This window comes from Ambystoma mexicanum, chromosome 4q (genome assembly GCF_040938575.1).
Source record: "Ambystoma mexicanum isolate Mex_15411 chromosome 4q, UKY_AmexF1_1, whole genome shotgun sequence".
NCBI lineage: Eukaryota > Metazoa > Chordata > Amphibia > Caudata > Ambystomatidae > Ambystoma > Ambystoma mexicanum.
This window is the reverse complement of record NC_090928.1, coordinates 335,281,324-335,294,046: the sequence shown is the minus strand read 5'-3', so window position 1 is coordinate 335,294,046 and position 12,723 is coordinate 335,281,324. Positions and strand designations below refer to the sequence as shown.

At 45.1% G+C, this 12,723-nt stretch overlaps 1 protein-coding gene across 4 annotated transcripts in view; it reads left to right on the top strand.

The window, feature by feature from the left end:
* CRIM1 (cysteine rich transmembrane BMP regulator 1) overlaps positions 1-12,723 on the top strand; it is a 1,425,558-nt gene that overhangs the window by 1,243,303 nt on the left and 169,532 nt on the right. For all 4 annotated transcript variants that reach the window (XM_069607924.1, XM_069607925.1, XM_069607923.1 and 1 more), the window contains one exon: positions 3,780-3,936. In XM_069607924.1, the coding sequence (XP_069464025.1) occupies positions 3,780-3,936 (157 nt within the window). The remainder of the gene's footprint in view (positions 1-3,779; positions 3,937-12,723) is intronic.

The following is a 12,723-nucleotide window of genomic DNA, read 5'->3' as shown; positions in this document are numbered from 1 at the left end:
AAACTCTACACCCAGGCGGAAGGAGTGCTAGGCCAGCTGTTGTCAATCCAACTAACATTATGCTTGTGCCGTCCCTGCTATGTAAATCCAACAAGTACTTTGTTCTGTCCTGGATGCGGAAGGAGAACCTGTCTAGCGAGGCGCTGACAAGAAGCCTGTGAGCTTGGAACAGGGATTTGACAGACTGCAGTGAGACAACCCTATCAAGTAGCAGAGACAAGAAACAGGACGCTCAGGGAGAATCTTGTGAGGTATCTGGGAGCCGGTGCACTCAAAGCTGAGGGATAGACATGGTGGCGTGACCGGTCATATGTGAACTTTCCTGTCCGAATACTAAGCCGAGAACGCATGCTGTAGCCTACCGCAGAGCCCTGTAGGCGAATGTATGGGGAGTACGTGAAACTCTGGTGGTTGCATGACCTGTAATGGTGGACCGTCCAATCTGAAACTACCACCCAGACACCAGCAGTTCCTGGCCGCGAAGTCAAGTTAGCCTAGGTACAGTAGTAGAAGAAGAGGGAACAGACCCATGAACCCTGGCGAAACAGGTGAACAGTTTCCTGGGAGAAGGTAACGGGAACTGGAGTAAGTCTGGGAGGGGGTCGGGAAAGCATGAGACTGTGTGAATCAAGAAGAAAAGAAAATAGTGAGCTATTTTGTAAAGCACTTCCCTGGCAAGTCCAATGAGAGGATGGTACTGGAGCGTCAAGAGAGACTCAGAGAGCCTCCTTAATAGTCCCAGTGGGGGCAGCAGAACAAGATTAGAATAAGTAGAAGGCAACCCTTGGGAGGGAACTGCATGAGTTATTGAATGGAAGATAAGATCGCCTGGAAGTGGCTTATAAAGAACTGGAAACACTAGGAGGGGGGGGGGGGGGGAGTCCTACTAGCCCCGTGTGAGTTTTGCGCTACTTTGTTTTTTTGGTTTAAGAGAAGGGAGTCATTCTTCTAGCCCCATATGGATACGTTGGAACTTTTAATGCTAAACCTTTGAACACCTGTGGCGTTTCGAGAGCTTGAACTTTGAGAGACTCCTATCCAGGAGAAAGGAGTCATTCTCCTGGGTTGTAGAAAGGACTATTTGCTTAGATTAGGATTTCTTTTTAAGTGCTAGGGATAGGAGTTTGACTAGGACGGTGTACTTTAATTTGAACTACACAAACCCCCTGCCAGGCCCAGGTTTTAGTTTGTTTGAGGTAGGGAAACCCCTGTATCTAGTTGGGGATAAATGGGTTTGATTTCTGTTCAATAAAATTCTATAGGCATCATTATGCCTCTGCTTGATCAGACTCCTCATCCCGTGCTGCCACATTACATGTGGTTGCTTAATCACACCTCCCCAGTAAGATACCCCTCTTATGCAGAGATCCCTGGACAGAGGTGGATTAGCACAAAGAGACTGGTGAACACAAAAATTCACAGAAAAGCCACTTTCAGAAAAAATCTTTTTGAAATTCGGAAGTACACATATTTCACTTTCTTCTGTTTCCGAAATGTTTGTAATGTCCACCTCATGTGACTTTATCATCGTAGATCCCCTTCTTTCAGTGTTTCTCGGGGTTTCTTTCTATTTGCTTATTATGCTGTAACATTATTATGTACTTACTATCTCATGAGCGCTGCTTCCCGGCTAGTAATCTCAAGACTCTTCAGGCATGGTGGTCAACCCGCACTTCACAAGTATGAATCCTCACCGTCCACGCAGCCCTCCAGCCTTCCAAAGTCTATGCATCGAGTACCATTACATGTGGCTATGCTACTTACTGTTACAGCACTTCGAAGCAGGAGGAAGCCAGCATGACGCACTATATAAAAAAAGTGATATAATAACATCCTACTCTGTCGAGGGTTATTTCTATGAAAATGTTGTTGATGCCTAATGCATATTTAACTAGGCAAATGCACATAATGGGCCTGGTTTTACCAGCCGGAGAAAACCATGGCGCTACGGGACCTCGTTGTTAATTACGCCACCGTATTTTACGGTGGCGTAATTAACTCCTTCCCCACTCCCATTATACCCTATGGGGCAAGAATGGGAATGGGGAAGGGCAGAATGGGGATTGGGGATTTACCGCTCCGCCGAGGTTAGCGCCATGGTTTTCTCCGGCTGGTAAAACCAGGCGGAGAAAACCTCCATGGCGCTACGGGAACTCGTAGTATGGCGGAGAGGTACGCCATGCACTACGCTGGCGTAATACCCTCTCCGCCAGGGTCCTAATGAGGCCTCATTACGACCCAGGCGGATTTCGCGGTGCTAAATGCACCGCGAAGCATGGCGGAAAGCCGCCGATAGCGCCATGGGGGTTGGCGGATTTACCGCCCCATTCCGACCTCGGCGGAGCGGTAAATCCCCAATCCCCATTCTGCCCTTCCCCATTCCCATTCTTGCCCCATAGGGTATAATGGGAGTGGGGAAGGAGTTAATTACGCCACCGTAAAATACGGTGGCGTAATTAACAACGAGGTCCCGTAGCGCCATGGTTTTCTCCGGCTGGTAAAACCAGGCGGAGAAAACCTCCATGGCGCTACGGGAACTCGTAGTATGGCGGAGAGGTACGCCATGCACTACGCTGGCGTAATACCCTCTCCGCCAGGGTCCTAATGAGGCCCAATGTATTGGCAACTGGACCATGGTGGTTGAAGGATAATGTCTAACAGTGCTATGTTTACTGTGCAGTTTACAGAAGCAGCGTTTCCCCCTCTTTCACAGAGTGCTAACCTGCCATTTTCTTGAGACGGATCCCCTTGGTCTTGATAAACTGTGGCAGCAATTGGCAAGGCTGGAAGCGCAATACATTATGTACACGTCCTAGTTCGCCTCTGCCGTCGATGAGAACACATACCCGTCCGTAGAAGCAGCAACATTCTAGAAGTGCACTCCATCATGGGGCGAATAAGTGGCCACTATTGTAACCCTAAAAGCGTAAACATCACATAAAAGGTTTTTTGTGTGTCTAAAAATCGGCTAGCTTTTATCCCTGTGTTCGAAAAAAGCACAATGCATGGAAGCTCTTTGACCGAGTTCTGTGTTAGCCCCAAGAAGCATTCCAGCGATTCTAAAAAATATATATATATTTGTGTTTTATGCGGTCCTTGGGTACGCTGCACTTTGCACGATGCACTTTACAATTGGGTTTTATGTGGTCGTCCAGCGCTGCCGTTTATTTTAAATACATTAATCAATTCTTATATAAATTGAGTTATAAGTGCTTATGTGGTCATAACTAATTTCGGAAATCTAAATTAAATCATCAAGCCACTAGTATATATACAGCACGATGCACTTTATAATATGCCTCTTTTGTGACAATTATAAAAGATCACCTAGAACTTTATACATGTTCAAATAATAATTCGCAACGCCATGATCAGGAATGGCAAACTCCGATAAACAGCGTGCAATAGGCAAGCGTAACCCAAGACGGTGGCAGCCAATGACTGGGCCTCAAATTATGTAACATTGAAGTGTCTCTATGGGTAACAACAATGTAAAGGGACTTGTATTTGCAAATACGACCTGTATGCATTGTCAACTTTCAAACCCGACGAAGCCCGCTTTGGGTGAAACACGTTGTTTGTCTACCTGCCCATATTTGTCCAGTGAGCAATTTGATTAAAGATGTTATTTGGCAGTTCCTTAAGGACTCGGTGTGATTTTTGCGACATGAGATGGGCCATCCATCTTGTTAAAGGTGCAATTTTTAGTCTGTGCAGTGAGCTATGCCTACGGTCATGTCGCAACCGTTTGCTCCATTGTTGCTTTTTGTTCTTTGCAGGAGAGGAGCTGTGCACTGGCCTCATATCCGGCTGCGCCTTAGACTGTCCCTTTGGGTTCCACACAGATGTCCACAACTGCGAGATCTGCCAGTGCCGCCCACGGCCCAAGAAGTGTAAACCCATCATCTGCGATAAGTCCTGTCCATTTGGATACATGTAAGTACTTTCACTGTTTGGCAAGCGACACCCGGTGTATTGCATATTGCCGGGCACAGCATACCTATAAACATATCTGTTTTGGTTCATGCATACCGCATGGATCGATGGTTACTTCACTGCTGTCGTCCTGGTTTCCAAGCTCATGTGTGCACTAGTCAGTGGGTTACCTATTTTACAAAACGAGTGCAAATCCACATGGCCATTCCCACCCGCAATCCTGCCCCTTCCCACCTAAACCTCATCATCTTGAGATGACTCGATCAAGCAGCAACATCAAAATGTGTCCTGTCAGTGACCTTTCTTATCAGTGTGATGAGTGTTAATGGCACCAACTGGAGATGTAAATGTCCTACTGATGGGATAGAAATGTATTCACAAGGTGTACCTTTAGCCGCTTCATATATGTGTACCTTACACTGAAGTGCTGTTAAAACAAGAATTGTTAAAGCCAGCCATTGGGGCTTTTGTGTAAGTATGGGATAGGCCAGGTGTCTGCAACATTTGGCTCTCTAGATTTTTTTTTCTAGAACATCAGCCCTAGCCAGCAAAGTTAATGGTGAGGGATCATGGGAGATGTCAGGCAAATCATCTGGAGAGCTGTGGGTTGCAGACCCATGGGGGTAGTAGGCTTTTGCTAGGCACTGTTAATGGCTATAAGGTGGCAACAGCTGGAAAATGAAGGTATTGCCTGGGCTGTCCAGACAAGTGGTCGACTGTAAATTGGTCGAAAGACAAATGGTCGACGTAATTTGGTCAAAAACCAAATGGTCGAATTTTTATTTTTATTTATATATGTATTTTTTTGGTTTTCGTTTAGGGAAAAAAGGGTTTTTTAGAAGGAAAAAAAGGGGGGCTTGGGGGGACCCCCCCAAAAAAAGAAAAAAGGGGTGAAAATCAAAAATAAAAAAATTCGACCATTTGGCTTTCGACCAAATTGGTTCGACCATTTGTCCAGTCGACCAAATTTTTTCGACCAAATGTCTGCTAACCATTGCCTGGACATATGATTTCAATGCCTGGCAAATGCTTATCTAATACCTCAAGCCAAAACTGTTGGCTTTGTCATTGCTTTTTTTAACAGACGTTTGAAAGAGATATAGATCAAGTTGCTGAAGGCACACTTGGTTGAGACATGTTTTATTATGCCAGTTACCGTTCTAATTAAGCTATAAGCTCTTGGCAAACTGCTGAGAAAAAACACTGACCGGCTAAAGTTTGATGTTACTGATTGACATAGCAAGCTCAGAGATCCCAGGAGGATAGTGCAGGTAAGGCGGGAATGGCTATAGGGATTAGCAAGGCCATGGACAGTCAATGGCTTGCTAAATAACCAAACGCCCACAAGCTGGGTGTGCGCCTCCTAACATGTCATTGCCCTCCTACCTTTACTCCAATGTATTTGTTTCCGCTTAAAAGTGCCACTTAATAGCCAAACTAAACGAGCATTGACAAAACCAACAGTTTTGGCTCTTGTATATATTCTTGGGTAAGGTCTTATTCCAGGCGCTTTGGGAAAATCCAGGTGATCGACGAAAGTATTGTTCCGACATCCCTATTCTTATAGCAATGTAGGGTGCTTACTAATCTGGTATTCTGCACCATTCAAACATTTGACTAGCACTCATTGGGGGAGGATTGCCACAATCAAACTTTGTGCAAATACTTGGACATGGATTCAGCAGTGAATTCTGGACTTAAAACTGGTCCGATCTGGTTCTGGCTAGTCTGTGCTCCGATTTGAGTTGTAGGAAGGGTAAGACCTCGTGTGGCAATGTAGTAGATTCCTTGTTTAGATGTTAAACAAAGCCGTTTTATGGAGTCGCACTGGATTTCTTAAACCAGATGGCCAGGTAATATGTTCCAGGTATTGCCATTTTATGGCCAGGTAGTACCAGTATGGCAGTGCCTGACAAATGCTTATCCCGTGCAAACACAAAAACCAAGACTGTTGGCATTGCCAATGCTTAATTTTAAGCTGTGCTTGAATAACTACCTGGGCATTAACTTGTTCTGAGGGTTTTCTTTCATTAGGTAGATAGGTGACATTTTGGAAGAATAGATGGTAACCATATGCCTTGCCTTTTTTCGTTGCCGTCTTTTGTTTTTCTTGTGGGGTACTGTTCTTGGGGAGAGTTGTGCAAACCCCTCATTATGCCATACAGCCTTTTCTGGAACAAGACTGCAGGGCGGTGTGACGGAAGGGTAAAAAGGCCAGCAAACCAGCACTGCTGTGCGGTGCCATAAAGTACAAAATTTAGGTTGTGTACCCAATACCCTTAAAATATGTGCCTACCGTTGCCAGGTGGAATGTCATGGTGGCCTACCCAGACATACCCTCCGAACCCCACACAATTCTCATGCAAACATCTAGGGAGGTTTTTGACAATGCACGCCAACGTTATCAACGATCCGTTTACAGCTCCATGGCATGTTTGGATGGGAGCTGCGCTGAAATGCCAGCGCCAAAACACGGTGTACCGATGTGGAGGTCTTCCGTTGCGAAAATCACTTCTCAGTGTCGCTACATGCCTTTATTTTGCCCACAATCGGCCCCTTTTAATGGTCGCGTGCAGCATCCATACACGTGCTGATGAATATAAAAAGCAATTTAGGCTTACAGGGAGAGTTCAGTTTACAAAGCTGCACCGAACATTTGCCAGCATTCATGGAGTTCATGCATGTCATTTTTTAATTGGCCTCCTTGAAATTGAGTATCTGTGATGGGTTGCTGGTGGTTAACCGTCACTCTGCGGTGGAGCCCGAGTAGTTCCGTGCTGTAGGAACTTGTCACTGTTCTCCTCCCTATTAAATCCAGGCAGAAATAGAAAAGTCAGTAAAACAAACATGGTTGCAGTGCACGCGACATTTTGAGCGCCTCCAGCCACGCTTAGACCGGCTCCCGTTATTACAGGAAACGTGAATCAAAGGCCCTCCGTCTTGTGTGAATCGGGGCGGGGGGTGGGGGCGGATTCAACACAACTTTAAAAAAAAGGCTGAAGACGTCATCTCGGAATCTCTATTGTAGAATGGCATTTTGGATTGCAAGTGGTGAGTGTTGACCACGTGATTTTTAAGTGTAATATGAACTGAAAAGCAAGACCTCTATTGAACGACCAATTTTCTATTGAACATAGAATTTCCATGGAGTGCTTACTGTTTTTTTCTTTCCGTCATTACTTGGCAGTGGTTATTCCTCACCTGCAGTTTTGTTGTGGCCTCGCTCTGCCTCCAGAGTTCTTAAGCTGGCAGTCTTTTTCCCTGATGAGCTCAGTCCTTTGCTCTCTCTCTGCTCTTCCTTTACTATTGTATAGTGCCCAGTTAATAGACCTTGACAGCACAAGCTCTCGGTCCATATATGTTTTCTGTGAGTGGAAAAAAAAATTCTACGGGGGTGGCTGCAAAACCACTGAGATTTCAGCTTTGCCAGGCAGGTCCGTCCTTACCCAATGTAAAATAGGAAGCCGTCTTAAATGTTGCACTCTAAGGACTTGCTCAGCAAATCTTTACCTTACATTTTTAAAGACAGTAAAAACAAATCCCTGATGAGGAATCTTCAGAATTGTCTCAGTAGAGTTATTTCACAGTGCATTGCACCAAAGCATGTTCTAGGAGAGTCCACAGTAGATGTTCAACCAGAGCCACTACCACCAGGGGGAGATGTTTTCCATAAAACCACCAAATGTGAGTCCTTGGAGCAAGTCATTGAGGTCAGCAGGTCATCTTAGAGGGACAACATATTTGGCACTAGCATCAAGAGCCATAACCCTATTCCTTCCTTTCTGACTACCTGCAGTATGTATATAGGTTTCTTGTATAGCATTTAACGCCATCTTCGTATCTCTTCAAAGAGCTGTAGGGGTAAGGAATAGGATAACAAATGGAAGTAGGAGAGAACGGAGGTGAAGTTGGAATCAAAATCAGGGAGGCGAGTGTGAAACAAAAACGTGTTTGCCAATTGAGTTAAGGCTGGTGAAAGAGAAGGGAACTAGGCAGAGAGGGTAGCCATGCAGTTCTTTCCCTCTTCCCGTTAGTTCCTGCAGCTAGGCCCTGACTTTTTCCTGTCTCGCCGTGATGTTTACATTTCAAGGCATAAAATGAGCAGTGTTGCATAGCAATTTGATATGCAATTCTGTATGTTTGCACATTAAATTGACAGCTGTGTCGCACAGCTGGTTATTTAAATTACCCAATTCAAATGAAAACACTGCTCACCATGCATTCCTCTCTTGCACTCAGGATTCTCCACTCTTTTATCATAAGGTTCAAAGGGGCTAATTGACTAAGAGTGCAGCAGTAATCATCTCCTCCACTCAAAAGTGCCAAAGACCTCTGTGGAAGTGCCTGCCAAGAAAGGTTCTTTAGTTTTCAAATAATTGCAAACCATAAATAATCACAATTATACTTTTATTAAGCTAATCATATTCTGTTTGGCAAAGACCAGTACATGTTAACTTAATTTTTTTAATACAGTGCTGCTATTTATTTTCCTAAAGATGCAAGTTGCTACATGATGCAGAAGTACAGTATTTCTTCTGCAAAACACTGCATTGTCTACATGTTTTTCAGTAAAGTTTAGGTTAGTGTATCTAAATATTATAGCATCATTTATATTTCATTTTATAGGGGAAGGTGCCTCATATTGACTAGCATGAGTGAACATGTTTTTAAATGTACATTATCCCACGGCCAAGTGCTTTTGATGCAAAACCTAGTTCTGTGACTTGCTGGTTGTGTACATCCGTGCAACTGGTGCTCAACCCATGAGCTGATCCCAAACTCATTGACATCTTTTCCTGCCATCCTGTTGCTTTATACCAGCTACCCTGAAAGTGAGATGTCCCCAAACTACAATATTCAACCTAGATTTCCCAGTTCTCTGCCATGACATCCACTCTGCTTGGTCTCTTACTTCTTTACCCTTACTAAATGAGTGCAAATTAGCAATCATTCTCTCTGGTCTGTCCATCTACATCTACAGATGAACTGCAATACCTTCCTGTCGTTGGCCTCCAGAGTTTGCATTGCTCTGCGATTTTGGTTGCACTATATATTAACACATGTGAAAGAGAGCTGGTGAATTGGGGGGGGGGGGGAGACTTGGAACGCAAGCAGAATCTGCAATTAGCTACCCGCATTTAATGATGGACTTCTGCACCTCTACCCAGCCTTAACATTGTCCTTGGAGACAGTGCCTCAGGGGTGAGTCGTCCCTGGAATGCCTCATCTCAACCCCTCTCCACTGCACCAGTGCCCCCTGCTCACTCACCAGTGCACCTTCTGGCCCACCACTAGGTCCTGGTAATGTCATTCAGGAGATGTGTAATTTTTTTTAAAGGGAAATCTGAATTGCGCAAATCCTGGTTCCCTTAAAAACAGTGTCAGCACTCCAGGGTTAGAGTGCTAATCGAGATAAATGCCACATTGATGGGCACGTCTGGCTACAATTCTGCGCTTGGGCCTTCCTGGCTTGGTTTCAGGACAGTTGCTGACCCTGCCCTACCCCAAAAGTGGTATTTAACGCTATATTGAAAATAGTTGATATCGATGATGGGCAAGGGCCAGCTTGTCTACCTGGAGTTGACAATTGTGTGCCTGCCGCAACACCATACTAAGTTATTAACCTCCAACTATGACTTTCCTTTAACATTGTAAACATTTTGATTTATGAAACATCTGAACTTCTCCCTACACAGAACATGGTGGGGCAATCTTACAGCATATGGGTCAATCCCCTTTGCAATGCTGACTGCAACCAGCTGTGCATGTCTTTGCATTGAAAACTGTTTTAGAGGCATTTTATTAGATCTATTTATGGGTGTCCTTTAATGCAGCTACCCTTTACATTTTAGACACTCAGCTCACTAGTGTCTTAATTCAGAGGTGCACAGAAAGGTTGCCCATTTTATGTCTTGAGTACAAATAACATGTAGTGACATTAACAATATTAGTGCAAACAAATCAAATAAGCTTATTTGCTAATTAAGATAAATTGAATTAGCAAGCTTTGCTAATCAATTTGTGAAACCTAATGTATTCCTCAAATTTACATCTGAGGGCAAAGCAGTAACAATGGAGAAGGGACAGGGTCACTACCAGCCATAAAACCTTCACCTTCACCTTCCCAGGAAGATGGGGCTTCTTTGAGGGTAAGGTTACGGGGGTTTGAAGGCAGTCACCCTCCTTGAGGTGCCAAGAAACCGATTGCAACACACTTCTGTTGCGGTCCAGGCCTCTGATGCAGTCTGCCTCTGCACTACTTGGGTGACAGCATTGAGACTTGGTCATATAGGGTGCTGTAGTCATGTTTGTAGCACTAGGGATGCATAAAGGATGTAAGGCACATTCTTCATCACCATTGACTCTATACAGTGTGTTATTGATAATAAAGCCTCTAAATCGCATTATTGGTTGCCTCTGGCTCTGTAAATTGCATTATTGATCTTCAGTGACACCGTACATTGCTCCAGTTGTCTTCAGCGACTCTTTAAATTTATTTCCCCATCTTGGTGCAGGGTCACCCAGGCCCCACCGTTGCCATGCATGACTATTCTCTTACCCTCCCTATAGCCTTCTCTAGGGTACTCTGTGCTTGTCCTTGTATGACGCACCTGTCAGTCCTCCACCCCCCCTATCTCATTCCATTACCTTCCACAAAAGACACTGTGGCCTTATCCCCTGCACCAACTTAATTTGCCCCCCTTACCTTCTCCTCGGCATCTCTCCTTCCCACTCCATCCCTTTCTACTAGTCTCACTTGGGGGCTGTGGAATGCCTGTTGTCTTTGTGACAACACTCCTTTACTCACCGATCACTTCCTAATCCCTGCAGTCATGGCTGTCACTGAGAAGTGGCTTACTCCTTGTGACATGGCCATGCTCATTGCCCTTTATAATGATGCTACCTTCTACTGCTCCCCCGGATGGGTAGGAGAGGTGGAGAGGCTGGTCACTTGATAAACATGGCAAACTCGCACACCTACCAGTTTTCCCCTGCAGATTTTCTCACCCTCTTTGTATTCAATGCTTTTCAACTCCTCACCACACCCACTTCCCCTCCTTGTCCATAGTCCTTGTGACCCACCCAATTCCTTCGTCAGATATCAGTCTGCTTCTTGACTCCATTCCTACTGAGCCTTCGGTAGCCGTCCTAGGTGAATTAAACCTTCCAAAATTCTCCTCCCAAGGCTTGCTCTATTGCCTATCCTGACTGAATAGTAGTATCCTTCTCTGATCACAACCTACCCACATCTGCTACAGATCCTTTGAAATGGCTGTCATCCTCGTTCACTCCTATATCCTCGCTATCAATCCCACGCCGTCTGGCCACATGCTTTCTGTTTCAAATGAAGCTAAGTTCAGCTGTTTCACCAACTTTGTCCCCTTGCCAATCCCACCCCTGCAAACTCTCTACTTCTCTGAAGGCCTTGCTGACCCCATCCCCTACCCTTTCCCCATTGCAAACATCACCCTCTACATCGCTTAGAAGTTCTCCAAAATGTGTGAAACTGCAAATACCCACCTCTCTTCCACTGCCTTCATTGCTCACTCTCTAGTCCCTGCTCTCTTCTTTCTAATTGCCTTCTCTCCTCCTTCACCTGAGGAATTGGCATCAATTCTCCTTCGAGTCAACATGTACTGTATCCTAGTTAGACCCATTTGTTCCTCAAGTATTAAGACACTGACACCTGGTGCCTGTTCCCCTCTCTTCACACTCAACAGGTCTGTTGATGGTGATCTTACCACGCCTCGTTTAAAACATCCACAGTCCTAGCAATCTGCTGATCCTTACAACCCTGCACATTATTAGTCTTTAACCAAACCACACATGACCTTGAGACTAGCATCTCCACACATCCCTCCAACCCCGCTTTCATAGACATCAAGATAAACCATGTGCACACATGTCTCACACTTTCTAACCATTCATTTATCTGTTTTTGTTTTTATAAGTAGGTCTCTTACCCGTGAGGCGCAAAGGGACGGTTACAACGTTACATACCAGTCAAAGACAGTAAAACCAGGAGTAGATGGATCGGTTTATTAGGCAAAAAGCCAAGTTTTAAATTTTTTTCTGAAGGTCCAGTAGGATGATTCTGCTCATAGGGCATTCTATTGTTTGGCTGCGGTTACCAGGAAGCTCGAGCCTCCTGCTGTAGATCGTTTGAATTTGGGGACTCTGATGATGGGGCACACATTGATCAAGTAGGTTCTTATAGGTAAGGTTTCTCAAGTCTTTGAGCGAGGTATGCTAGGGCTGTGCTTGTGAGGCAACAGTGTGCAATGGAGAGGGTTTTAAACTTGATGTGTACACAGATTGGGAAACAGTGCACCTGTCTTCTAGATTCTGAAATGTGGTCATGTTTTGAGAGGACAATGGCAGAGTGGCGAGCGTTTTGTCTGGTTTGCAGTTTGCAAAGGTTTTGTTCAGTGGTACCTGCTAATAGTGTGATGCAGTAATCTAGTCTGGCTCCGATGATGGCTCTAGCGATGGTGAGACTTGCCTGTAGTGAGGGTGGGTGGGCTGGCATTGAGGAACCTCATAGTGTGGGCAGCTGATGATGTGATGACGTTTGCTTGTCGGGTCATATTCAGGGTGATATCTAGGTAGATACCCAGGGTTTGTATGGCTGGCGAGACGGGGATTGTGTTTCTGTCCATGATGAACGAGCTGCAGCTGTGTTCAGTTTGTTCAGTGTAGCTCGGGTGCCAACCAGAAGGATTTCCGTCTTCTCATCGTATACGCAAAGATGAGACACTGTCCAGTCTTCGATGATCTCACAGCCAG